Below are 27,854 nucleotides of genomic sequence, written 5' to 3' on the forward strand. Positions count from 1 at the left end.
CCTGGCCAAACCCTTCAGTGATAGATGGGGGTGGTCACTGCTTCCCAGGACAGACCCTCCTCAATTCACTTTTATAACACTAGACTGTGCCATTGTAGAAACATGAAAACACAGGGAAATCAAAGAAGAAATTGCTAACATCCCATACCTGATACCAAGGCAAGCACTTAACTGTTTTAGTTATATTGCCGTTAAATTCTCAAAGAGTTCTTAATGGTAGGGCAGTATAATGTAGAAGTTAAGAGCACAGACTCTGCAATCAGACCGCCTTGGTTTATATCCTGGGTCTTCCACTTATTATTTGTGTAAATTTGGGAAAGGGCCTCAGTCTCCTCATCTATAAAAATAATCTTTTCCTCTTAGGGTTGTTGTGAGGAGTCAGTGAGTTGAGACATGTAGCACACTTAGAACAGTGTTAGCTTTTTTATTTTTTATTTTTCTGGCTGCAGTGGGTCTTCGTTGCTGTGTGTGGGCTTTCTCTAGTTGAGGCGAGCAGGGGCTACTCTTCGTTGCGGTGCGCGGGCTTCTCATTGCGGTGGCTTCTCTTGTTGCGGAGCACGGTCTCTAGGCGCGTGGGCTTCAGTAGTTGTGGCTCGCGGGCTCTAGAGCGCAGGCTCAGTAGTTGTGGTGCATGGGCTCAGTTGCTCCGCGGCATGTGGGATCTTCCCGGACCAGGGCTCGAACCCGTGTCCCCGGCATTGGCAGGCGGATTCTTAACCACTGTGCCACCAGGGAAGTCCCCAGTGTTTAGCTTTTATTGTTATCATTGTACTAGAAGTTTCCTTATTGAAATAAAAGCCTGCCTCTCTCCCCATAACTCATCTCCAGGAGTCCTAGTTCTGTGTATTGAATGTGCACCTTCCTCTTCCCCAGGGCAGCCCTCACACATTGAGGTCAGCTCTCAAGTTCCCCCCCTAAACTTCTGGCTCTGTTATTCTATGTAGAACTGGAGAGACAGGGTCCAGAGCAGGGCCGTTATGAGGTAGGAGTGTTAGAGAAGATTTCTTCAAGAAGAGGAGCCTGCCCGTGGGCCTGCGGAAAGGTGGCTGCTGCCCCAGCTCAAGGGAGACAACTTGGGGCAGTAGGTGCTGTCACTTACTGTCTGCAGGCCAGGCACTTGACTGGTGGCAAAGTTCCACCCACTCACTAGACCCATGAATGACCAAGCGTAGATCTTTTGTAGGCGAGGACTTACAGTCAGGGCTGTGACCATGGAACAAAACCTCGCTCGGTGCCGAGGATGGCCAGTCTACCCTGGCAGTGAACCCAGTATGTCAGGCTTTTGTAACTCTCTGTTTTCTAAACAGTTTTTTAGTTTGTGATATAGTTGTGAACTTGCTGTAAAAATAGATTTCTTTGACCAGCCCCTCCCCCTCCTGCAGGGCTGGAGTTAGTGTTTCCATTTTACAGATGAAGGAACTGAGGCTTAGAGGGAGGAAGTATCTTGTTCATAAGGTTGCAGAACAGTTAGTGGTAGGGCTAGAGTAAAAACCATTCAGCGTTTGAATCATCAGCTGTACAAGCTCTTTGCCTTCTCTCCTCACCTGGCCAATGTGCATACACACACACAGACCACGGCGAGGGGTCAGAGCAGGGCCAAGCTCGGGGCTCTGCAGCCCCTGCCTGGTGCAGACCCTGGCTCTGCACTGCCTGGCTGTGTCACCTTGGGTGAGTAATGTCATCCCTCTGAGGCTGTCACGTGGAGTATACGACAAGTGGAGTGTACGACAGCTTCCTCCCAGGGATGTGATGATTAGGTGGAATCACATCCATAAGCGTCCGTCAGGGTGCCAGGCATGCGGGGGCCTATTCATAAGGATCACATTTTCCCTCTCCCTCCTCTCCACATGGTCCGCACAATCTCCATCCTTTTCAAAGCCTGGTCTAGGGCAAGTATAGAAACTAGACTAGTGAAAATGCCCCATTGGGGCCCCAGATGACCCTGTGGGCACGAGCTATGAAGCAGTGAGCCTCTCTGTCCCTGGGCATCTCTAGGATGGTACGGTAGTGACAGGGGCGGCTGGGGGGCTGTCCCCCCACTGGATCTCCTCTGTAAATCTGGGCCTCTTTCCCTCTCCTCTCTTGTACAGATTGTAATGTAGCAGACCCAGCCATGGCGGCCCCACAGCTGGGTCCTGGCCAAGCCGCCCAACTGCCCCTCAGCGAGAGCAGCGCACCAGGCCCCCCGCATGGGCCCCCGCCAGGCCTCCGGCCTGACGCCCCCGGGGGTGGAGGCGGGGGCGTCCCGGGAAAGCCTCCCTCACAGTTTGTGTATGTCTTCACCACCCACCTGGCCAACACGTAAGTGCCTCAGCCCTTGTTTGCTTAGCACCCCTCAGCCTGGGGTCCTGAGTGAGTGCCTGCAGCGGGCCAGGGTTGGCTTGGGTTGGGCTGGGTGAGGTTGAGGGCTCCCTCCTGCCCGCCTCTCTGAGCTGTCTGTGCCCGACCCTCCTGTGTAGAGCTGCGGAGGCAGTGCTGCAGGGCCGGGCCGACTCCATCCTCGCCTACCACCAGCAGAACGTGCCCCGTGCCAAGCTGGACCAGGTGAGTGTGTCACCTGGCCTGGGCATGGTGCTCTGTGAGCAGCGGATTGGCCAGTGCATCCCCTTACCTGTCTCGTGCTCTGCCTTTGTCCTCTTGCAGGCCCCCAAAGTGCCACCCACCCCAGAACCGCTACCCCTGAGCACACCATCAACAGGCACCCCTCAGTCCCAGCCTCCTCCACTGCCGCCACCACCACCCCCAGCCCCAGGCAGCGCCCCCCCTGCTCTGCCTTCTGAGGGGCCTCCTGAGGACACCAATCAGGACCTGACACCCAACTCGGTGGGAGCTGCCAGCACGGGTGGTGGCACTGGGGGTACCCACCCTAATACCCCTACAGCTTCCACCGCCAACAACCCGCTGCCTCCTGGAGGAGACCCCAGCAGTGCTCCCGGCCCTGCCCTGCTTGGGGAGGCCGCCACCGGCAATGGGCAGCGGAGCCTGGCGGGCTCAGAGGGCCTGTCCAAGGAACAGCTGGAGCATCGGGAGCGCTCCCTCCAGACGCTCCGCGACATTGAGCGGCTGCTGCTCCGCAGCGGGGAGGCTGAGCCCTTCCTCAAGGGGCCCCCCGGAGGAGCAGGCGACGGGGGACCACCAGCACAAGCCCCTCCCGCCCCCCAGCAGCCGCCCACGGCCCCGGCCAGCGGGCTGAAGAAGTACGAGGAGCCCTTGCAGTCCATGATTTCGCAGACACAGAGCCTCGGGGGCCCCCCGCTGGAGCATGAAGTGCCTGGACACCCCCCGGGTGGGGACATGGGGCAGCAGATGAACATGATGATGCAGAGGCTGGGCCAGGACAGCTTGACACCTGAGCAGGTGGCTTGGCGCAAGCTGCAGGAAGAGTACTACGAGGAGAAACGGCGGAAGGAGGAGCAGATCGGGCTGCATGGGGGCCGCCCACTGCAGGACATGATGGGCATGGGGGGCATGATGGTGAGGGGACCACCGCCTCCCTACCACAGCAAGCCTGGCGATCAGTGGCCCCCTGGGATGGGAGCCCAGCTGCGGGGGCCCATGGATGTCCAAGATCCCATGCAGCTCCGGGGTGGACCACCCTTCCCCGGTCCCCGTTTCCCAGGCAACCAGATGCAACGGGTGCCTGGGTTTGGGGGCATGCAGGGTATGCCCATGGAGGTGCCCATGAATGCCATGCAGAGGCCTGTGAGGCCGGGTATGGGCTGGACTGAAGACCTGCCCCCTATGGGGGGGCCTGGCAATTTTGCCCAGAACGCGGTGCCCTACCCAGGCGGGCAGGGTGAAGCCGAGCGATTTATGACCCCTCGGGTTCGTGAGGAGCTGCTGCGACACCAGCTGCTGGAGAAGCGGTCGATGGGCATGCAGCGCCCCCTGGGCATGGCCGGCAGCGGCATGGGGCAGGGCATGGAGGTGGAACGGATGATGCAGGCGCACCGGCAGATGGATCCGGCCATGTTCCCCGGGCAGATAGCTGGCGGCGAGGGCCTGGCGGGCACTCCCATGGGCATGGAGTTTGGTGGAGGTCGGGGCCTCCTGAGTCCCCCCATGGGGCAGTCTGGGCTGAGGGAGGTGGACCCACCCATGGGGCCAGGCAACCTCAACATGAACATGAATGTGAACATGAACATGAACATGAACCTGAACGTGCAGATGACCCCACAGCAGCAGATGCTGATGTCGCAGAAGATGCGGGGCCCCGGGGACATGATGGGGCCGCAGGGCCTCAGTCCCGAGGAGATGGCCCGGGTGCGGGCCCAGAACAGCAGCGGCATGATGGGCGGCCCGCAGAAGATGCTTATGCCCTCGCAGTTTCCCAGCCAGGGCCAGCAGGGATTCTCTGGGGGCCAGGGACCCTACCAAGCCATGCCCCAGGAAATGGGCAATACTCAAGACATGTTCAGCCCAGACCAGAGCTCAATGCCCATGGCAAACGTGGGTACCACCCGGCTCAGCCACATGCCCCTGCCTCCTGCATCCAATCCTCCCGGCTCTGTGCATTCAGCCCCAAACCGGGGGCTGGGCAGACGGCCTTCAGACCTCACCATCAGTATTAATCAGATGGGCTCACCGGGCATGGGGCATCTGAAGTCGCCCACCCTTAGCCAGGTACACTCACCCCTGGTCACCTCGCCCTCCGCCAACCTCAAGTCACCCCAGACTCCCTCACAGATGGTGCCCTTGCCTTCGGCCAACCCGCCAGGACCTCTCAAGTCACCCCAGGTCCTCAGCTCCTCTCTCAGCGTCCGTTCGCCCACCGGCTCGCCCAGCAGGCTCAAGTCTCCCTCCATGGCGGTGCCTTCTCCAGGCTGGGTCGCCTCGCCCAAGACAGCCATGCCCAGCCCCGGAGTCCCCCAGAACAAGCAGCCGCCTCTGAACATGAACTCTTCCAGCACCCTGGGCAACATGGAGCAGAGTGAGTCAACGGGGCCGGGCAAGTGGGCCCTGGCCTCTGGCGCTGGGAGCCTCCCCTGTGGGAGTATTCTTGCTGGGCCAGGGGAGTGAGTTAAGGCATCCGTGCCGGGGCCCAGAGGTGGACGGCTCTGCTCGTGGGGCAGACGCTGGCAGCTGTGTGTGAGCTTTCACAGGGAGCTCCATGTTCATCTCCCAGGCATTTCAAGGGGGTCATATTTGGGATCTCCCCACTGCCCGGGGCCCTGAGGCTGCAGGAACCGCTTGGAGACAGGTGGGCTGTAGTGACAGTGGGGGGCCTGTGTTGAGTGGGACATCTGTGCCTGGAGGAGTCAAGTGGAGGTTTGGGAGCTGACCTCTTGCTAAGCCCCCAGTGTGAGCAGCCAAATTCATCTTCCCCTCCCCAGTCACCCCTGCTCTTTCTGTCTCCCCGCTTCTGTAGGTGCCCTCCCGCCTAGCGGCCCCCGGAGCAACTCCTCAGCGCCTCCCGCCAACCCTCCCAGCGGCCTCATGAACCCCAGCCTGCCATTCACTTCCTCCCCAGACCCCACGCCTTCCCAGAACCCCCTGTCACTGATGATGTCCCAGATGTCCAAGTACGCCATGCCCAGCTCCACCCCGCTCTACCACAATGCCATCAAGACCATCGCCACCTCAGACGACGAGCTGCTGCCCGACCGGCCCCTGCTCCCCCCGCCACCACCACCGCAGGGCTCTGGGCCAGGTGCGGGGACAGGGAGGGGCCGCGGGGAGAAGAGCTGATGCAGGCACTGGGCGTGGGAAGAGTTGCCACGGCCAGCAGCTGCCCCTGCGGTCCTGCTGGCTTTTTTGCGCTTCCAAAGAGCCCTGGGCGTGGAGCGGGGTGTGTGTCCCGGGACACAGTTCCCACTCATTGCTCAGTGAAGCCAAGCCCGGAAAGCTGGAGTGGTCTTTCCACCTACTGATGTGTCCCTGGCTGGCTGGGCCAGAGCTTGGGCCTCTTGGCTTCTCACCTAAGTGCCTGGAGTCCCTTCCCTCGCAGCTAGGGCAGGCCAACGGTGAAAGCCCTCAGCCCTAGTACCAGCCTGGCTGGGGAGTGGGGAAGGACTGAGTTCTCCACCCTCCCCCAGCTGGGTGCACACGGTTCCTGACCCCCATTTCTCTTTCCCCGCAGGGATCAGCAATAACCAGCCCACCCAGATGCACCTGAACTCAGCTGCTGCCCAGAGCCCCATGGGCATGAACCTGCCAGGCCAGCAGCCCCTGTCCCATGACCCCCCACCTACCATGTTGCCCTCCCCCACCCCTCTGGGCTCCAACATTCCACTGCACCCCAATGCACAGGGGACAGGAGGGCCCCCTCAGAACTCGATGATGATGGCTCCAGGGGGCCCAGACTCCCTGAATGCCCCCTGCGGCCCTGTGCCCAACTCCTCCCAGATGCTGCCCTTTCCCCCTCGGCTGCAGCAGCCCCACGGTGCCATGGCCCCTAGTGGGGGCGGGGGCGGGGGACCCGGCCTGCAGCAGCACTACCCTTCAGGCATGGCCCTGCCCCCAGAGGACCTGCCGAGCCAGCCGCCAGGCCCCCTGCCCCCCCAGCAGCACCTGATGGGCAAAAGCATGGCCGGCCGCATGGGCGACGCGTACCCCCCGGGCGTGCTCCCCGGGGTGGCGTCAGTGCTGAACGACCCTGAGCTGAGCGAGGTGATCCGGCCCACCCCGACGGGGATCCCCGAGTTCGACTTGTCCAGGATCATCCCCTCGGAGAAGCCAAGCAGCACCCTCCAGTACTTCCCCAAGAGCGAGAACCAGCCCCCCAAGGCCCAGCCCCCCAATCTGCATCTCATGAACCTGCAGAACATGATGGCGGAGCAGACCCCCTCCCGGCCCCCCAACCTCCCGGGCCAGCAGGGCGTCCCGCGGGGGCTCAACATGTCCATGTGCCACCCCGGACAGATGTCCTTGCTGGGCAGGACAGGTGTGCCCTCACAGCAGGGCATGGTGCCCCATGGCCTGCACCAGGGGGTCATGGCCCCTCCACAAGGCCTCATGACCCAGCAGAATTTCATGCTGATGAAGCAGCGGGGCGTGGGCGGTGAGGTCTACAGCCAGCCCCCCCACGTGCTCCCCCCGCAGGGCTCTCTCATGGGCCCCCCGCCCCAGCAGAACCTCATGGTGTCCCACCCGCTGCGGCAGCGCAGTGTGTCTCTGGACAGCCAGATGGGCTACCTCCCGGCGCCGGGCGGCATGGCCAACCTGCCCTTCTAGCAGTCCCCGTGGGGGGCTGGAGCTGGGGCGATACTGCAAATAGGATAACCTTAAGAAAGTTTCTTCCCCTTCGGTGTTGGGATGGCCTGGGTCAAGGGGTGGGGTGGAGGGGGTGGGAGGGGGCTTGTGTGGGGAGTGGCATTTGTGGAAACCAGATGTGCTGGCAGCTTAGGGGGAAGTGGCAGAGTGGGGTGGGGGATTTGGGATGGGGGTTGGTCCCATTTCGGCCACCAGGACTGCCCCTCCCCCTCGCCCCCCCCCCCCCCGCCCAGTCCTACGGAGCCTCGATTTTCCCTCTTTCTCTGCGTCCACCCTCTTCAGCTTTGCTTTCAGAGCCCTGTATCTAATCCTTGGCAGGGAGCAGGAGAGGAGAGGTCTCCCTCCCTCTCCCTCCCCTTCCTGCTGCTGTCTCCTCTGGGAGCTTCACTTTCCTCCTCTTGGTTTCTCTGCCCACCCTCCCCACCCCCGTTTTTCCTTCTGTCTTCTCCTGCCTCAGTTCCTCTCCCTGATGATGTGGCTGACCCCCTCTCCCACCCCAACCTGCAGGCGGCTGGCCAGGTGGGCAGGCGCCAGCCGTAGCTGTAAATAGAGCGCTGTGCTTTTGTGCCGGTTTGTGTGTGTGCTGTATTTCTGTGTTTTGATAGAAGTCACACAAAAAAAGGATAAAAGAAACCCTTCCCCCCTTTTTCAAATGATTGCCCCTTCCATTCCCCTGGACCCAGGGGCACGCAGTCCGACACACCTACCCGCTGTGGCAGTGTCTCTGGGTCCATAAAGGATACCATTCCGGTCCCCTCCCCCCAATGGTGAAATGACGTAGCTACACCCACACCTAAACTGAGGTCAGACCACCTAGGCTTCCACCTGGTGAGCCCCAGCAGGGCTGAGACCCCCCCAGGGTGGCAGCCTGTCTGCTGCTGAGTGATTCAGGAGAACGCGTGCACGTGCATGTGTGTTTGCCCCACAGAGGTGACACGGGGCCCTGGCTTCCTAGCTGTGGATGTCTGGTGTCCCCTGCTGCTACATCTTAGCCAGAACTTGAAGTCCTTGGTCCCCAGTCTGGGATAAAGGCAAGGAGGACGAGGCGGAGACTGTGTGGCCCCCTCGTGTGGAGCCGTGGAGGGGTGGCCCGGGGGGCCAGGTGGTCCTGTGCCCGCTGCAGTGGCTCTGGGCCAGGTAGCCCCCAGGGCCATGACTCTTCCAGAGGCTACCACCTACTTCCTTATCACCAAAGGAGGAAAGGAAAAGGGTTTGGCCAAGTCCGTCTGTCTCCCTCCAGCCTCCACCCGCTGAGGATGGAATAGAGAAAGTGTTGGATGCGGAGCAGGAGAGCGTCTTCCCACTTCTCTCTGCCTGGCCGATCACTGGCAAGGTCCCTCTGCCCAGAGCTCAGGGCTCTGTGCCCACCCAGGCGCAGCCACTGCCTTCCCCTCAGCCCCCGGCTCTTTCCCATACAAGCTCCCCACCCGCCTCTGGTCAGAGCTGAAGCCATACACGATTGGGTGTTTTGCCCCCCTCAGCCCCAGGAGTAAAACACTTCTCCTTTTCTCACTTCCTTTCCTGCCTTGTGAGGTGGCAGGGCAGTTACCTGGCTGAGGCCTTTCGTACCCCACCTCCAGGGCCAAGGGCCATTTCTAGACAAGGTGTCTTCTGCCGTGGCCCCGTCCCCAGCCTTCCTGACCTGAGGGCCTGGTCTCCCATTGGCAGCTGTGATACAAAGGGAATTTGTCCCCAGTTCTCCCAGTCTGGTGCTGTCCTCAGTACCCCGTCAGCCAGGTCAAGTGCTTCCTCCGGGGCTGGCTGCGAGCTCCTGCCTCCCCCAGCCCCTCCCAGGGGCCAGGGCCTGGTCCCCCGTGTTCAGGGGCCACCTGCCCTCAATCCCGCCAGACACGTTCCCACCCTGTCTCAACCCGGACCTCGTGCCCTTGAGTCCCCCACCCATGACCCAAGACTCCCCAAACCGACTCTTAAGTGTTTCCTGCGCAGAGGAGAGACGGGTCAGACTGAAAAGGGCCTGATGCCCTCCCCCTCCCCCGCTCCTCCCACCTCTGCCACCAGACTAGCTTTCCAAGGTGAATTCCACAGGCCAGCTACTTCCCTCCATCCATGGCCACACCCCCAGCCATTTTGTACCATTATATAAATATATATATAAATATAAATATATAAATACAATATGTGAAGACATCTTCTTGGTTTTTATTTTGAAACAATTTTTAGGCTTGTTCCGGGGGTCTCTGTGCTGCCTGTACTGTATTGACCTGTTTTATAGGTGCCTTTTTATTAAAAAGAGAAAATTAAAAATCCAGTCTCTTGCTGTCTTGCTTCCGTGTCTGGCTCCTCCGCTGCCCAACTTACTATTGGGTGCTGGAAGGAAAAAGGGGCCCCAGGGATTCCCTGGTGTTCCACGGTGAAGACCTAGTCCCCTGGGTCACAGCTCTGATCTCCCCTGCGGGAGCCTCTTAGGGACCTTGGCTGACTGGCTTGAGTGGGCTTGGGCAACCGATGTGTGCCCTCAGCAACTACAGGGTTCCCGATGTCTCATTCTAGGCAGACCAGAGGCTGGGGAGGAGGCAGGGAGAGCCCTCCCCGGGCAGGGGGCAGGCGGGCGCAGAGCAGCTTCCTGTGGTTCCATCTGAGTAGTATTCTCTCGGGGCAGGGCCCAGCTTCCTGGAGCCTGGGGACTTCCCTGCCTATGCCTGCTTGTCACACTGCCCAGCCCAAGGGGATGCCTTGTGGCTCTCGCTGAGGCCCAGAGAGATGGCCTGGCCTGCAGGCAGGGGGCTGGATGAGATGACCCCCAGGGACCCCTTAGGTCTGTCTCTTTCCTCAGGAGGTCTCCATCTCTGCTCCGTGGTCAGATTCTCTCTGTGGCTCCAGGAGTTTCCCCTGGCTGTGTAGTTTGCGGGGAGAGGGACAGGGAAGAACGCGTCTGTCCCCTTCCCCATCGGTGCCCAGACCCACCAGGGCCCTGGACCCTGCTGCCCCTGGCCCACCCTGGGAGCTCTCCACCCTGGGCAGAGAAGACAGCTGGCTTTGGTTAATACTTGTTCATCCTTGGAGCTGGGGAAGGAGAATCTCTCCTTCCCTTGGTTGGGCTCCTCTCTGCTGACCTTAGTCCTTCTCTAGGATGCTGGCTGGTCTCTGAGGGCGCCTGGAGTCTGCCTCAGGCTGCAGACCTCCCAGGGCCCAGTGACGTGGGGCTGGCCCGGTGCCATTTTGGTCAGAGCCAGGGGCAGTCACCTGGACCGGGTCATCCTGAGCTTCCTGCTTGGTCAAGATGCTGCAGGGCTGGTGACCTGAAAGAATGTCTGTGCTTGTTAGGCACTGAGACATGTTAAGGCCCCAGTCTGTTGCCAGCTGGCCTTTCCTCAGCCTTAACCTCCATCCATCCCCTGGTGCTCAGCCGCTTGTTACTTTTGGCGGGTGAGCTGGGAGGAGAGGTGGGTGGTTGTGGAGGTCGGTGGTCCGAAAGATGATGGAGTACATTTGGAAGGGGAATGACTTTCCCTATTGACAGGGGCAGAAGTAAAATTTGTTTCTTGAGCTTTAGATGCTTAGGATGAGAGAAGGTAAGTGTGGTCCTCTCAGCCCAAAGTGATGCAGACGAGCACAGGTATCCTTTGCTTTGCCCTTGGGCTGCTTTCCCCTCCCTGCACCCCAGCCTAGACCCGGGGCTGGGAGAAGAGCTGGCGGGGATGTCCCAGAAAGAGGGGTTGGTTCCTCCAGCTGCCCCATATGAGGACACTGGCCAAGGCGAGCTCTTAGGATCCCAGATCCTGTTGGAAGGAGTTCGAGCATCACTGCCTGCCCCAAGGAAAGCAGAAACAAAGGGGGGCTAGGACCTAGAAGGTGGTGAGGGAGGTGGCATTCTCTGACTCCGAGAGGCTGCTCTTGCGCCAACTAGGGAAGAACTGGCAAAGAGAGGCAGGGCCGGCACAGCCCAGCTTGGTCAGAAGCCGCGACAGGTCACTGCGGAACTTCACGCCGGCAAACGTGTAGAGCATGGGATTGAGGCAGCAGTGGGCCAGGCCCAGGAACTCACTCATGGTGATGGCCACGGAGAGATAGCCATTGAACTCACAGCTACTGCCCAGGGCCTTCAGCCTCGTCAGGGTGTCCAGGAAGATAACGACGTGGTAGGGTGACCAGCAGAGAAAGAAGACACTTGTCACAAGGATGGCCACCCTGACCGCCTTCTGCCGCTGAGGACGCCGCTGGGCCTGGCACAGCCTGTGCACCACCCCGACATAGCACCAGGTCATCACCAGCATTGGCAGCAGGAATCCTCCGATGTGATAGAGAAAGCGGGAGGTGAACCAGGCATTGGTTTCGGCCTGGTTCTCTTGGGGGAAGGTGCAGCGTGGCAGAGAGTCGTTGTAATGGGGTTGACTGACCTTGGCGAAAAGGATCTCTGGCAAGGCGAAGAAGACGCCCGCCAGCCAGATGGTTGCACAGGTGATGTGGATGGAGAGGAGGCGGCGGTGGCGGTAGGCGTGGACGGCGTGGACGATGGCCAGGTAGCGGTCCACGGCGATGCAGGCCAGGAGCAGGCTGCTGCAGTAGAAGTTGATCTTGTGCAGAGAAATCACGGTTTTGCAGAGGAAGCTGCCCAGGACCCAGCCCACGGAGCCCTCGGCCACAGCAAAGGGCAGGATGAAGACCAGCAGGAGGTCGGCCACCGCCAGGTGGAACAGGAAGGTCTCGGTTGAGCTGCGCGTTTGCCGGTGCCGCTCCAGGATCACCAGCACCAGGATGTTGCCCATCATGCCCAGGAGGAAGATGAGCCCATAGGCCACGGGCACGAACACGGCCTTGAAGGAGGTCAGCAGGGGCCCCTCAACTGTGGAGCAGAGGTGATTTTCCATTGTGTGGGTCTCCGTACTGTCATTGTAGCTGCCTAATTCCTTGTACTGCAAGGGCAAGGAGACAGGAGGGTGGGAACTGAGAACCAGTCTTTCCTCTCAGAGAGGGACCCAGACCCCCTGGTAGAGTAATCCTATCCCCCCAGGCTAACTGCTTTTGTCCCTGCACTCCCAGTCTGCCCACGGACCAAATCCCAGTTTCCCTTGGTGTTCCTCGAACAAATCACGTTGCCTTTTCCAACTTCAGTTTTCGTCTGTAAACATCCCTCACTGGGTAGTGACAAAGATGAAAGGAGATATATGGTGTGGATGTGCTTCATAAACTCTGAAGGGCTGGGCACCTGTAAGTCATTTCTCGTTTGCGAGTCCTCAGGTGTGGAAGGATGCAGCCGCAGGGGCTGGAATCAGGGCTTCCATTTGTGGGAATGGATCTGGTTGGGACAAAGAGCCATCTCTTCCAATTCTGAACAGAACAGAGGGCACTAAGACCTAGGATCCTCCTGAAGGGGTGGATGCTGATATGGCCTGCTGGCTTGCTCTCAGTTTGTCCCCTTGTTCCTTCATTATATCTGAAATTGCAGTAAGAGCCTCTTTTTTGTTTAATCGGCACAGCAAGCTCAAGGTATGTGGTATTCCTGTTTCACCCATGTCTTGCCAGAGATCAGGTCTGCTTGAACCCGCGCTGATGTAACTTCCACCACTACACAGCACTGCCTGGCTGCCCTGCCTGCTACTCCCCATCCCCGGCAAACGCCTCACTCTGCTCCCTTCTCCTCGAGGAGGGTGGGGAGGGGAGGAGGGGGGGAGGTTTCCAAGTGAAGGGGATGTGCCCACTCTGTCTCCGGAAGCTCACTCCTCCCTTGCCTCCTCCTCCTCCCCCCACCCCTCCCCACCCCAGCACTCAGGTTGTTTACCCAGCTAACCGCAAAGGAAGGCAGGGTGCCTGTTTTCATACCTTTCACTCACAGCTGTCCCCCTGCACCTGCTCCGCACTTCCCAGCTCTGTTCCTCCCACCCCCTCCCCTAACCAGCCCCCTCTCCACAGCATTTCAAAACCAATTATAACCAGCTTATGTGGGTTCAAAAAGGCACTTCTGTAAACGATGAGCCCCAGGGAGAGAGAGGATGGGAGAGGGTACCGGGCAGCCAGGCTCAGGGTGGTCCCACCCTGCCCTCCTTCCTGGAGAGCGAGGGTCCCACACAAGCAGGGGGTGGTTGAACTGCTACCCAGGGCCCCAGCTGTGGGTCATACACTTGCTCTCAATGGTGGGAAGACCCATTCCCCAACCTGGGCCTTTCCTTCTGGTTCCTGGGACAGGTGGCTCTGGGAGAAGCGGGTGGGAGGATACATTAGTGCAGTGGCAGAGTCATAGGCTCGCCCGACCCCAGCATCCCTCTGCCATAGCCCCAGTCTAGCCCTTCTTCACCCTAATACTCAGGACTACTGTCTCCCCATGGGTCCCATTCTCACCGACTTCTCCACTCTTATCCATCTCCTACACAGAGGACAGGATGAGTTTTTCAACCCACGAATACTATCACATCAGTGTTCTGCTTAAAATCTTTTACTGGTTCCCTGTTACCTCTAAGCAGTGGTTTTCTTTTCTTTTTGTCTTTATCTTTTTTTTTTTCAATTTCATAGAATTAAAAAAAATTTTATTGGAGTAGAGTTGATTTAAAATGTTGTGTTAGTCATATTTAATAGCAAAGCCAATTATAAGGAAAAGTCATGTTTGGGATCAAGTTCATCAATGGAAGATTGGAAGAAGCCAACCTCGGTGCATTCGCACAGCAGAATACAATGCAGCGCTCAAAAAGAAGTGAGGTTTACCTGCACGTTCTCTTAGGAAGAGATGTTTACCATACATTACTAAATTTCAGAACTAGTTGTGGGGCCTCCCATACAGCATAAGTCCATGGACTTTCTTTGCAGGTTTTACTGGGGTTGGGGGTGGGGGCGGGAAGGGAGGGAGCCTCTGGTCCTCCCGTCTTTAAACCGGACACCCTTGTCTCATGTGGTGTTTCACACATATGCTTTTGTTTAAGAAAATGGTTCTGCTTTCACTGGAAGACCATGGACTTGCAGCGTGAGGTCTAAACTCCTCTACAGGGCCTTTACATTTTTGCAAACTGTATATTCCCCTGACCTTTCAAACCTTCTCTTCCACTTTATCGCTTTATCCCTCTCCTTCAGGTTCATCATTCTCCTGGCTGCCTGCCCCCATCACGCTGATACATTCCTGTCTCTAAACTCTTCCTTTCGCCCAGCAGTCCTTTCTTCCCAAGTCTGCCTATTGCTATGCTTCCTTCAAGGCCCCACTCAATCCCACCTTCCTATGTCCTTCCTAACTCTTCTGCTTGGAATTACATTCTCTCTTCTTCCATCACGTGTGCCTTTATTACCTCACTCAGGGTTGGGATGTTGGTGGCCTCATTGGATGGTGAGCTCCCGGGGGCAGGTCTCCTGTGTCTCCCTGACAAGGCCATGTGTTTTACACATGCCAGGCATGCTGCAAATGTGTGCTACACCACTTGGAGAGCAGTTTCCCAGATAAGGCCAGGGGACCTCGTATTCTGGGACTCTGGGGAAGCTCCTCCCTGTGCCTCAGCAGACTCAGACACTCCTTCTCACCCTTCTTCAGTTTTTGCCTCTTCCCAATGCTCTTGACAGCCTAGAGCCTATCTTGGGTTCTCTATCCGTATTGGGAGTTATTTCCAACATCGTCATTGAATACAACCATTTGACTCGTCCTGGAATTCAGCAGGAGTTAAAGGGGAAAGCAGTGAGATGAGCTGTTTTCATGCAGAGCAAAGCAACTGAGACAGAAGGAGAAGAGACGCAGGGTTTGGTGCAGTCAGCGGGGCTGGACTCCATCTACCTCGCGGTGGGAGCCTGGCCGTCCCGCTGCCCAGCGGAGGGCTTAGGTGCAGCCAGCCTGTCTGGTCCAGAACCACTCAAGACCTGCCCTCTAAAGCATTCAGGTTGATTGGTTTGCTGCTCATTTAAAGTCAACACAGAGAGACAAGTCCCTAGGACCCCAGAGCCCCCATCTCCTGAGAACCCAGGTTTAGAGGAGGGTTGGGAGTGGGGGACTGTCTTTCCCTTCTTGCCAAGAGGTCATTGTTCGGCAGAGCGCTCAGGCAGAGAGGAGAGGACGGAGGAAGCTGGTTTGAGGAGTGCTGAGAGATGGCGATGCCTCTCAGCAGGAGGTGTCAAACAGACATCCTGGGGGCTCGGGAGTGGCACGTGTTAAAGCCACTTCCCACGGCCAGGGGATCCGGCACACCCGCCCTTCCTCAAATCATGGAGAGAGGTAATCGAGCAGGGTCAGCTCTGGCCCAGTGGGAAGTTAGGAATCAGGAATCCTGAATGCTGTGGGGAGTGGGCACGGAAGGGAGCCCCCCAAGGCTCACACCCCGAGGGAGCACAGGGTGGGCCATCGGGCCGAGCGCTCACTCATTCTTTGCTATGAGAAGCTGCAGGAAGCCACGGCCCTCAGGCACACACACACTCTGACGGCAGCATGACCCTGTATAGACTCAGACGTGTGACTGCTGGGGCCATGACAGCATGTGGCATAAGCAGGTACCCAGTGGACAGTAGCCTAACAGAGGCCGGGGACCCAGGCCTCAAAGAAGGCAAGAAAACACGATGACCGGAATGAAGCTGCGGAGAGGGCAGGAGTGGGGACTAGAACATTCTGTGTCCTGGTATTGAGGTGCCAGGAGAAGGGAGGATGGGGGAAGAGATCAAAGTGCTTGGAATTACAAGTATTACTCTTCCTACCCCCACTCCACCCCTCTGCCCCTCCCTTCTTTCCTTCCTCAGGAGCCTCTGTAGGACCCAGGCCCCTCCCTGGATAATTAAGTTCTCCAAGCCCCATCTGACTTCAAATAATGAGGCTGTCTCACTGCCCTGCACTGGCCGGTGTGAAGCTCAGCGAACGTTTGCTGATGGGGCTCTGTGTCAGCAGGTAGGCAGCCGGTGTCTAGGACCTTCCTCGGGGGTCTGTCCTGGATCCTCTCCTCTTTTTCACTCTCAGCCCCGTCTTGGGTGATACGGCTGGGGGAGGCTTTCAGACAGTGCAGAGTTCTCTACAACCTGGAACTACAGGCGCAAACTGACCAGATGGAATTGATAAAGAAAAGTGTAGAGACCTAGATGGGGTTTAAAACTTCAACTCTTCAGGGACAGGTTGGAGAAGACATGACCTAACAACTGTTTATGAGAAAAAGACCCGAGAGTTTGTTGACTGCAAGCTTCAGATGAGTCAACAGGGTGACGTGGCTGCCAGCAGGGCTCTGTTACCTTATCTAGGTGAACAGAAACCTGTAGGTGGGCACCTGCCACCAACCCAGTTTGTTTGGGCTGGACAAGCGTGACCAGCTGTTAAGGGGTCTGGAAATCCCCACCCTGGGAGGAAGTTTCCAGGTCCTAGGCTGTGGTGTCCAGGAAAGAGAAGACTTGAGTCCAGGAGAGCTGGCTCCTTCAAGGACTGGAAAGAGCCCCCATGGCGAGAAGGCAGGATGGGCTTATTGTGTGAGGTCCTAGAGGGTAGAGCAGGAGAAATGGGCAGAGGTTGGGATTGGGGGTGTTTCAGTCAAAGGAGAAAGAACCTTCTAACAAGCAGAACTGTCCAACCATGGGTTGGGGCCCTTGGGAGGAAGAAGAATGTTTGAGGCCCAGGGTGTGGGAAGGGATTCCTGCTCTGGAAAGGAAGCTGGGCCCTGCCCTCAGATGCCCCTTGCTCACAGCTCCTAGATGCTCCGAGTCTCCGGCTGTCATGCCCCGCCCTGCGCTGATCTGGTTCTCAGTGTCACCTTCATCTAGCTCAGCACCTGGGTGGGAGCCATTGCTTCTCCAGCCTGTCTGTCCTGCACTGAGTGAATGGCCCAGCCTGACTTGCTTCTCAGCCCCTAGGAGGGAGGCAGGGCTGCTGAGTGCTTGGCTCATCCAGGCCCAACTCCAGGGCTCCAGGGGCCTGAGTCATACTAGCTGCAAGAGGTGTCTACACACAGACGCGGTTCATCACTCTGGCTATAGGGGACACACACAGGCTCCGGCTCCTTTTATGCCCCTGGCTGGATATTCCCAACCCAGAGTCAGGAGTCATGAGTGGGACCAGCCAGGGCGTCTCTCACTCCAGCTTTCAGTGACTTGAGGGGTGCAGGGGTCTGGAGGAAGGAGTCTGGGCTGAGGGGCGAGGGCGGAGGACTTTATCCCTTCCCCGCTCTTCCTTTAGAGGTTCCACACCCCCCAAAGACCATCTGAGACTCTGGCTGGCCATTTGTCACATCTCCCCCCTCTCCCCGCCCCCACCCCTCAGGAGCGAGCCCGCCAGGCTCCTCTTCCATCTCCACCCAAGGGTTTTGGCCATTAGGAACATGGCACTACTCTGGGTGTGGTTCTGGGGGGAGACTTTAAGCTACCCCTACCTCTGCACTGAGTCTTCAGGTTTCAGGGGGTCCCCCTTGGCACCCCAGATCAACTTGCACTTTGGGGACAGAGCCACACAGTCCGAGGGACAGGTAGACAGGTCTCTTAGGTGTGTACGGCAACCTCTTGAAGCCATCTCCTGGGTCAGTACTGATTTGAAATATTTTGTCCCATTGTTCCTGAAAGAATACACATTCTTGTGTCCTGATTCTCAGTGCTAAATTCATGGTCACTTTTTCTGCCATTGTGCCAGAGGAGTGGATCAGCCACAGTCTGTGTCCTCACTGAAGGCAAGAATTCCTGATGGAGACTGTGGTCTGTGTGCCTGAGCCCAGACTTGCCCCAACACTGATCCCTCCCCAGGCTGGCCCTGGGTCTCGCCCTCATCTCTGACCCTTCCAATCACCCCCAGTTGGGGCTTCTTCCACTGGGGTTCCTCTGGGATTTTTGACCTGGTTTGGGAGGGGGTGAGCCTCCCTTCCCCCAAGGTAAACCCCAGAAACAGCCTGAGCTGGTTTTGGTTCCTCTTCTTCACACCTCCTTGGTGAAATGGGACAGTGCCTATGAATGGCCTTTGCGTCCTGTGATGCTCTGATCACGCTGAAGTCATAGTTTGTGGGGGTCATCCCTGGGGAGGGGTCAGGGGAAGCCAGGCCCTGGGGCTGGACCAGCTTCACCCTGCTCTATAGCAGCTTCCCCTCCTGGCTGGTGTGCCGGGTGGGGCTGGAGGTGCAGTTTATGACCGACCCCCTTAGGTGCCCCAGGTCCTAGGTCTGTCAAGAGGAGGCTGCATGCTTTCAGATCCAGGTTCCTATGGACAGAGGCTTTTCTAGTTCTGCCTAGATCTGCCTTCCCAGCAGGATGGGTCCCCGGCATGCCCACCCCAGGGACCTGGCTCCTAGTTTCTGGTACTTAGCCATCTAGAGTTTTTCTATTTGGATCCTCCGTTCATGGGAATTAGCAACCTATCTCAAGAAAATGGACATTTTAAACAGTTGATCTTAGAATGCAAGAGGAGGGAGGGAAGACAGGATGCCCAACACTCGGTTTATGGCCAAGAGCCCCCGGTTCTTAACCCAGCATTGCAGTCTAGAACCCAGTGTTCTAGGACACTGAACTGATACTTGGTTTGGACCGGGAGACAGAGAGGAATAGGAAGCAAAACAATAGAATTGAGACTAACTCCAGAGAGAAATGGGGAGTTGAGACACCCAGCAGAGCAGCACAAATCAGTACATACTTATTGAGAAGCTACTGCATACAAGATTCTTCTGCTGCCCTGCCATGCCAGGGCCCCTGTGCTGGGAGATACCGTCAGGGAGACTGTCAAAACTGCTCAAGGTCCTGCTGTGAGTGGCGGGGGGTGGAGAGAGAGGGTCTGTACTTCTGAGGGGGCAACAGCCCTGGAGAGAGAGTATATGGGAGGTGAGTGCAGGCGGGATGAGGTGCTGGGGGCTGGCTGAAGACGGGTTCAGGGCCCGGATGGTCCTAGGACTCCTGGTTCCTGGCCCGACCCTGATGGAGGGGGTTCAGGCCTGCAGGGATGCCTGGGCTGAGACCACTCATCTGAGGCATGACATGAAGTGAGTCACCGCTCTCTGTCCCTGGGCTGCAGGTTTTCTTTGGTATGTGGGACATGCCCCGCTGTCTCCCTGCCCCCTGCCGCCACCTGTCTCTAGTAGGTCACGCAGTGGAGTGAGGCGTGCAGTTAGGGGAACTCTTGAGGTTTCTCAGAAGCCAGAACCGGACAGGTCTCGAGTTGGTTACTGTGATATCCAACTGGGTCAAGGCTCGTGGTCAGCTTGAAGCTTCGGGCAGAGGAAGATGCCCAGTAACCTAGTCAGGTGAGGCCAGGGGCCAGGGCTGGGGGCCAGGGTGGGAGCACGTTGCCTTGTCAGGGTTGTTGGGTTTTAGTCTGATTGGACTCAGGGCCAGCTTTATGGGCGTGAGACCAGTACAGTCACGCAGGGCCCAGCACTTAGAAGAGCCCTGTGCTTGGTTTAGTGCTCTGCTGTCTCTATCTTGAAATTTTTAACAGAGGCCCTGCATGTTCATTCTGCATTGGGTCCCACAAATTAAGCAGCAGGTCTGATTAGACTGATGGTTCTGGCTCTGCTTTTATCGGGGGGTTGGATCTGAGAAGACAGACTTTGGGTAATTATCCCTTCCCCCACCTCCCCATGTTCTGCTTACGCTTCCAAATCTTGGGATCTGGGCAAGTGAGGGGCAGACTTTTCCAAGCAAGTCTGGGAACACAGTTGGTGGAGTTATAGACTCCAGTCAGGGGAGCTAGAGGGAGTCGGAGACCATCTCAGGGTGAGTTTAGGGCCAGGAGAGCTGGCAGGTATAGGAGAAAAGGTTTGGACCTTTCGAAAAGGATCCAACCCAGAATTTAGCTCAGAGAGAAGTTCTTTTCCTAGCAGTGCCCTTGGCCATGGGGGAAAGGGAGTGAAGACTACAAGAAAGTTTCTCAAAGATCCTTACAAGCAACACTCTGCTGCCCTCACACAGGAGCCTTGGGTCTCTGGTTGAGTTGCTCCTTACATACATCTTTTGGGGACCCAGTAACAGCCAAGCCAACTGGGTTACTCTGCTTCACGGGACAGTCTTGGGTGGGTGGCAGAGAGTGACGCTGGGGACTATTTTCTTAGTCCACCAAAAAATACCTTATCTCTAGAGAGCCCAGGCCTCTGAGGGAGGCCACAATGTGCTCAAAGACATTTCTAGGATTAACACCGAGTTCTTCCACTAACTTGATACCAGCTTGGCACCCCCTACCTCCTGACCCCAGCCCACTGGGGTCCTCTCCCTTGCTGACCATATCCTTGGGTTTAGCACATAATCATCGTCTACGAGCTTCTGGTGAGTAGTTTTTTTCTTTCTTCTTGGCTAGTCCATGAGCTATTTAAGTGCCAAGACCAGGCTCTCACCTTCTCTATCCAAGAGAGAATGTCGTGCCCCGATGACAGAATCGTATAGCAAGAGATGAATAAACATACACTGACTGGTCAACTAGCAATGCCAGCCTCCTGATATTAAGAAAACCTCCAAAGTACTTTCCTACCTACCCCGTATTCCAGCCCCGTATTCTCCTCCGATGAGGAGAGGAGCCCCTATTGAAGGATGGAGAGGCAAAGTGACTTGTTCTAGGTCCTAGAGCGTGTCAGGGAGGGTGCAGGACCTGAACCCATACTTCCAATCCCCTCTAAATAAAGGATGTCTATTTAAGGCAGCAGCTCTATTTTCCATGGAATGAGAAATCAAACCTCACAAGGCAGGCGCCAATGGGTCCGTCTAGATTCTGCCGATCCGCAGTGGGAGAGGACTGCATGTCTTTCCCCTCTTCCTGGGGCCCCGGGCGCAGGATATTTAGAATTCCTGGGCGACCATAAGCTACCTGTCCCTACTCACCAGGTCCTCCAGGTTGTAGTTCATGAGGTCCATGTCCAGGGTTAGGGGGTAGTTCATGGTTGTAGCCGTATGTCACCAGACTGGCCACTGCCTGATGTTGAGAGCTTCTCCGCCTGGTGACTATAGAGAGGTGGCAGCAGTCAGCTGCAAATTTAAACAAATGAACTGCGTGCTGTCTCCTGGGGCTGCGTAGGACCCGAGGCCTGTCTCACAACTCATCATTTTTTTTTTTTTCCACTGGGTCTTTTGTGTTTTTTTGAAGAAAAAGGGAAAATCCCCACAACATCAGTGCTAGTCAAGCATTTCAGCTTCTTTCCCGGCAATAGTTGTCTCGGTTGGGGCTTGTAACTGGCTTAAAGGCTGCCGCTTGCTTCTCCTCCCTGTATCTCCACCAACCTCCCAACAGGGAGTTGTGCCTTGTAATGAAAACCACCACATCGGTTGGGGGGCTTTGAGGGAAACTCCACGTAGAAGGGGAACAGGAGGTGAGCTCTTCCAGGCCCTCTCCTCCAAGCTGCCTCCAAACCCTCATCTGTCTCCCCACTAGGGCAACCCAGCCCCCAGTGTGCCCAGGGCTGAAAGTCCCTTGTCCTGGGAAACCCCTCAGTCCGAGGCAGACTGGGATACCCTACTTGCATCATCCTTTTGCCCAGGCAGGGGCAAAACCCCTTCCCTTTCTAGCTCAAGTTCAGAAGAGATAGGTTAGAAGTTTTCAAAGGGAGCAACAATAAAACAGGGCTGGAAGACAAAAACAAAATTACCCAAATCACCAAGCACAAAAATATAGTCACAGAAGAGTCATTTTCTGGCTCAAAAATAATGATGTTCTAGCTATAAATTAACTTGGTTGGCACATAAATGGTTAACGTCATAGACTACCCAGCTAGAGTAGACTTTTACATGGGAGGACCCTGAGGCCCAGAGAGGCAGAGTGACGTCCTCAGGACACACAGCTAACCAGTGGCAGAGCCAGGATTGAACCCAGGCTTCCTGACTCCATATTCAGTGTTTCCTCTGTCCCACCAGGCTGCTACTCTTACAGGCTCAACGGAACCCTTTTCCTTTCCCTCACCTCTGCCCTGTCTGTGGACCCCTACCTTTAAGAAGTTCAATGTAGACACTGATCGACTTCCCCTCCAAGTCTCATCTTCGTGCCTTTTCTTCCAGGAGAGGTCCACAAGGATACAAAAACAGTGAGCGCACACACAGAGGCACCCACACGTGACGTGCTCTTTCCTTGCCCCACCTCATCCTCCCCTTCCAGCCAAATGGCCATTGGCTGGGATTCTCCCCTTTCTAGTGCCCTCCTTCTCCTTTTCCTCCATGTTCATCTTCCCCTTTTCTCTCCCCCACTTCACCCCAACAGATACATCTTTCTTGGGTTTCGACAGCTTGAGGAGTTTTCAGCCTGTATTTGTACTGTTGAGGTCTTTCTTTCCTCAATCTCCATTCACTGCCTTCAGCAACAGCTTTCAAGGAGGAAGAATTTCAGGAAAAGGGGCCAGAGTTCCCTTCTGCACTTCCAGTCTGGAAACTTTCAGGAGGAAGCTGCCCCAGTGTTTCCTGTGTACTCCCCATTCTTCCAGCCCCACCCACCCCAACATCCCCGCCCTTCCAATCAACTGATATACTCAATTTAGCTTTTGCTACTCTAAGGACATTGATCAGGAAAGAATATAGTATATAGAATCATGTAGGAATTGGAAGGAAATTTGAAAGAGCAACTATTCCATCCTCATTCCCCCCTTCCCCTACCCCCAGCAAATTCAAGATTCCTGCCACTACATCCTCATCAGATGGTCACCCAGTATTAGTCAAACATCACCAAGGGTGAGAAATTTGTTTCTTTCAAGAGATCGTGTTTTAATGCAGTATGATTTAATCAACCCATTCTTTGACCTCTGGGTGATTTCTGGTTAATGGCCTGGATATAATCTGACTAGGACAAAATATAGGAAGATAAGATTTTCCTTGTTCAAGGTTCCAAACTTATATAACTGTAATTAAAATGGTCTTTCCTGTGGGCTCCCACTCCCCTTGACAAGATGCTTAACAAATTTCATTTTGATGGTTCTAGTCTGTCATCTCAGCTTATAAGGGGAAACTTTTGAAATCCTGATTCATTCCTCTGTTGATGTGATACCAACTTAGATAAGCCTGCTGTCCTTGGGTCTATCCAAGTCTTGATGGAAAATATCGACAGAACAATGCCAAAAACAGAACCCTACTTCATGCCATTAGAAACCTACTACTCTCAAAGGTCAGAGAAGACTTCATGGAAGAAGGAGGACATGAGCTGGACATTGAAGGTTTGGCTAGAGTGACCTGATATGCCTGGAGGGGAAGGTGCAAGGTAGGGGGTGTGGGAGATGATGAAGACTGCATGAAGTGTGTGGAAAGAATTACTCAAGATGTGATGGGTGTGGTTATGGTGGTGTTGATGATGATGATGATGGGGGGCGTGGGCAGCAGCAAGAAGACGGAGGAGGTTGGAGTGTACACTGGAAAAGGTAGGAATTGCTCTCGTGGCCTTCTCCTCTCTTATTCTTCCCGTGGGTGTCCATTCACCTTGATGTGTGGCAGGTCCAGAAGAGGGGTTTGGGAGGAGGCTCAGGACTGCTCCTCAGGTGCAGCAGCAGGCTTTGGCTGTGGTTGCAGCTATGACGCTGGGGGCAGCGAGGCATCTGCTAGCTTCTCAGTGGCTGACCTGGGTTTTATGGAGAAGAGAAACCTGTGCTGTCACCTGAACTCCTCTCTAGTCCCTTAACTTCCTGGTGCTTCTTGCATCGTGAGCCCATTCAGATGCCCCTTCCTGTCTCTCCAGATGCTGGGACATACTGCAGGTTCCCAGGGCCCACTTGTCCCAGCCACTGACCTTTGATGGTCAACTGGGTTTGCCCTAAATGGGTAAATACCACCCGACTATGAGTTCTAATGTTGCCTTAGAAGGTTCAGAGAGTAACTGCCTCTGGTAGAAAAGATGATCTTAAGATCTTCAAAGCCATAAAGCCAGATTAGCCCCACAGAATAGAGAGGGAAATGCCTAGCCTGTGACCCCTTGACTTTAAGGATGAGATGACAGGGGTTCCACCTGTGTGTGAGGGGGACATTTCCAGAGAAGGCAGCCCACATTTTATTTCAACTTGTTTATATTTCTGCCGTGTGGGATCCCAATCCCTACCCCATGGCCAGCCTACCCGAGGCAGAGCTATTTTCCAGGCTTCTCATCAAAAGCCTGACCACTGGTGGTTCTGACAAGGGTAGATTTGTGTCTGCCTTAGGCAAGATGGTGACTTAGTATCAGCCCAGGTGGATGTTTCTCAGTAATTTTGCTTCACAATTCATGCGTTAATTAAGTTTCTCTTTATTTCAGATACTAGATGCAGTCACTTGTCTTGGAGTTCATTTCCTACATTCCACAGAAAAGTTAAGTTGTTCTGCAGAGTGTTTGGGGTGCAGGGAAAAGGTTGGGGTTTCCCCCCTATTCTTTCACTACCCTGGGGTGCTCGCTTTCTCTGATCTGGACAGAGATCTTGTTCTCTTCTTTCTCTGGGTCTTCCTCAGCTGTTCAGAACAGGGGTCCACAGGTCCCCACCTAGAGAGTCAGCCCAAGGAAGTGTTGGGTATCTTTCTAGAATAAGAGAATAACAATAACATTCGTATAGCATTTACCAATCTACAAAGTCGTACAATTTTTATATTTTATTTTTCTTAATCTTTATACTTAATTTCAGATTTAACTCTATTTAATCCTCAAAACTCGTTATGCAGGAGGTATTGGCATCACCCATGGCCAAATTTGCGGGGGGTGGGGCTGGAGGATGAGGAAACAGAGGCTCAGTTACTCCCTCATGAGTACAGGGAGAGTGATGGCAGAGTCAGGGTCTGAAGCCAAACCCGGGGGTCTCTCTACCAGACCACATGACCTTCTCTCAGAGATTCAGTTTCGCAAAGGACGGGCACTTACCTGGCTATCTGAGGGGAAAACTCTGCCTAAACCCTTTATGAGCTTTTTATCAAACACTTACTATGTGCCATGAACCGCTAAGCTCTTCACACACATCACTTCCTATGGTCCTCTGAACAGTCTTTGTGTGCTAGGTATTTTTATCACGTTATCACACATGTGGAAACTGAGCTTCAGGCAGTAGTGGGAAGTAGCTGTAAGTGTTAACAGCTTTCTCAGTCACCAGTGACCCAAAAGCACAATAAAAATGAACACAGGAAGTGGGGTGGTAAAGGTTCTCAGTGCTGGAGCCAGCACCCACGCATAGCTCCTCTCTCATTAGGTAACAGGTAGGAGTCCTGCGGGGAGGAAGTGAGCTGCAGGTGCTGGGGAGGTGCATCAAGGTTGCCTCAAGGTTATAGGGGCCATGAGCGTGTCTGGGAACCTCCGGCCTGGGGCGGGTTGTGTGGTCAGGATTAGAGAGTGAGTGAGGTTCCTGGATCAGGTGCTTGCATGCTGAGTACGGCTGAGCCCCAGCCAGAGGGGTGATGTGAAGATCGAGGGAGGTGGGATTCAGGCTCTGCCCTGGGAGGACTCTGTCCAGCAGAGAAGGCAGGACAGACCCACGTACCCAAGTCTGCACACTCATATACACATGTAACTTGAGAACATTTTCAAAGCAACATACACGCATGTATTTGAACCCAGTGCGGGCCAAGTCCAGCAGTGTGGAAGACACACAGAGTAGGAAGGATATACCCAGCGTTCCTTTACACATAATCCTGTGCGTGAATGCGCCATATAAACAGTGGAAAGAAAGCCAGGTTTTATAGCAAAAGGCCTGGACTGGAGGCCCAGCATTTCTATTTTTCAACAAGGCTACTTTTAGACCAGACCTGCCTAGATATTCCAAGACACATCAAACACAGAATGCCAAACAGGGCATCCTTAGGAAAGTGGTTCTCAAATGTTATGCCTCAGAATCACCCGGAGGGCTTGTTAAACAGATGACTGGGCCCTCCCTCAGGTTTTCTGATTCCCAAGGTCTGGGGTGGGACCTGAGAATTCGAACTCCTAACAAGTGACCAGGTGATGCTGATATTGCTGGCCTTGGAAGCACACTTTGAGAACCACTGCCCTGGGCTACACAGCACTGGTACGCGGAGATAGCTGACCCTGACCCAGCCCAAGCCAGCCAGCAAACTCTCAGCCTCTCCACACAAACCCTGCCACAGCTGAGGCTTCTCTACAACAACTCACCTCACACAACCGGCACCACAACCCACAGCTGCTTTCCCTCAGAACACCGGCTTCCCTGGGCCCCAAGCTGGCCCAGCTGAAATTCAGATCATGGCTCCCATCTCTGGCCCTTCTCTTGTCCATCTCGGCCTCCATGATAATTGGTGAAGCTTAAGTTCTGCTGGTTAACCTTCAGCACACCGTGTAACCCAGTCACTTTGACCGTGGCCCATAGTATGAAATAGGTCTTACATCACAGCCTCGTTGGCATGTGTACACGCACACACACACACATGTTTCCCAAATAATACTTATTCTTTACTTATTCTTAGTATGTGTGACGTACTCATATTTTCTACCCTTCCTTTCTTCCTCCCCCGCTCCCTCTGGGTCTCTGCCTCTGTCTCTGCCTCTGTCCCTGCCTCTGTCCCTGTCTGTCTGTCTCTCTTTCTTTTTTTCTTCAGTGGAAGTCACTCCACCAAATTGCTTTCGTGGATCCAGTAAGTCCAATCCCTGGGTACATAAATTACAAATAAAACTTCTCTGAGCCTTAGCTTCCTCATCTGTACACTTGTAAAATGCCTGCACTGCCAATGTTGCTACTGTTTGTCTTGAATAATATCATGTATGTAAAAGTCTTTTTTTCCAAATAGAAATACTCCAATAGGTACAGAGTGCTATTAAATACACACATATACACAAACCCACACCCATACACACCACACTTTTAAAAGGGGCTTGGAAAGGAAGGAAGTTCAGACAGGACTTTGAGGGAAGGGAACAGGGAATGACTGAGCCCCAGCAGAGGTCTGCAGGTGGTACAAGCATATCTTGGGGAGAGGATGGTGGGCAGTTTTTCTGGACTGGAGCAGAGGAAGATGTGGGACAAGGACAAGAGTCTGGGAAGGTGGATTCTGAGAGGCACAGAGAGCCTCTCTGGGCATTTGGATCACAGATGGGGCAACTGGGAAACGCGATAGATCCTTCAGCAACAGAACTTCACAATGAAGATAGAATTAAAGGAAGTTTGTTCATTTCAACTTCAAAAAAACACTTATTAATTGCCTACTCCATGCCAGGGTGTAGCAGTGAACAAGACAGACTAGCCTTGCAGATGTCTCTGATGAGGATGGGCAATGGGTCCTCATATAACTTAATTGTTCCTTAAGCCTCCATTACATTCCAAGCACTGAACCAGATGCTGGGAACAATAATAAGAAACATTCCTACACATGACTCCCGCCCTATCATAGTTTACACTCTGCAGAGGAGGTAGGCAGTAAACCAATCAACTATTTGCTTAGCAGTAATGATAACTTATAAAAATCTGTAAGTGCTCTGAAGAAAAGGAACAGGATTCCCAGAGAGAGAACAATAATGTGAATTCAATCTCCACAAACTAATAACCACAACCATAATACTCCCAGATTAATTTACAGTTTATAAAGTCCTTTCCCATGCTTTGTCTCAGCAGGACCTCATCTCAAGCCTGTGGAAAAAGCCAGCCAGGAGTTCTTCACCTCTTTTTTTTTTTTGATGTTCTGCTCTTTTCATTCATTTTATTCCTTATCTTTTTCTTTTATAAATTTATTTATTTTTCTTATTTATTTTTGGCTGCGTTGGGTCTTCGTTGCTGAGCGCAGGCTTTAGCTGCAGCGAGTGGGGGCTACTCTTCGTTGCCGTGCGCGGGCTTCTCATTGCGGTGGCTTCTCTTGTTGCGGAGCATGGGCTCTAGGTGCGCAGGCTTCAGTAGTTGTGGCACACGGGCTCAGTAGTTGTGGCT

The 27,854-nt window shown here is 54.9% G+C and overlaps 2 protein-coding genes across 4 annotated transcripts in view; one reads left to right on the forward strand and one right to left on the reverse strand.

Annotated features, from left to right (window-relative positions):
• Positions 1–9,477, forward strand: part of BCL9L (BCL9 like) — a 28,788-nt gene extending 19,311 nt beyond the window's left edge. For all 3 annotated transcript variants that reach the window (XM_061203443.1, XM_061203445.1, XM_061203446.1), the window contains 5 exons: positions 2,091–2,301; positions 2,460–2,544; positions 2,644–4,930; positions 5,369–5,650; positions 6,080–9,477. In XM_061203443.1, coding sequence (XP_061059426.1) covers positions 2,091–2,301; positions 2,460–2,544; positions 2,644–4,930; positions 5,369–5,650; positions 6,080–7,173 — 3,959 coding nt within the window. In that variant the 3' untranslated portion in view covers positions 7,174–9,477. The remainder of the gene's footprint in view (positions 1–2,090; positions 2,302–2,459; positions 2,545–2,643; positions 4,931–5,368; positions 5,651–6,079) is intronic.
• Positions 9,478–11,018: 1,541 nt separating this feature from the next.
• On the reverse strand, positions 11,019–20,943 carry CXCR5 (C-X-C motif chemokine receptor 5). Its single transcript, XM_061202646.1, has 2 exons — positions 20,887–20,943; positions 11,019–12,086 (listed from the first exon to the last, which is right to left on the reverse strand). Exons 1-2 carry the CDS (start codon positions 20,941–20,943, stop codon positions 11,019–11,021), a joined length of 1,125 nt encoding a protein of 374 aa, XP_061058629.1.
• Between the last annotated feature and the right edge of the window lie 6,911 nt (positions 20,944–27,854).

This window comes from Eubalaena glacialis, chromosome 10, assembly GCF_028564815.1.
Source record: "Eubalaena glacialis isolate mEubGla1 chromosome 10, mEubGla1.1.hap2.+ XY, whole genome shotgun sequence".
Taxonomy (NCBI): domain Eukaryota; kingdom Metazoa; phylum Chordata; class Mammalia; order Artiodactyla; family Balaenidae; genus Eubalaena; species Eubalaena glacialis.

Bases quoted from the DNA above. Each gene is read 5' to 3' on its own strand.
- CXCR5 (XM_061202646.1), bottom strand. From the start codon at position 20,943: ATGAACTACCCCCTAACCCTGGACATGGACCTCATGAACTACAACCTG. The intron at 12,087-20,886 runs GTGAGTAGGGAC...TTGCCCTTGCAG, and splicing joins ACTACAACCTGGAGGACCTG to TACAAGGAATTAGGCAGCTA.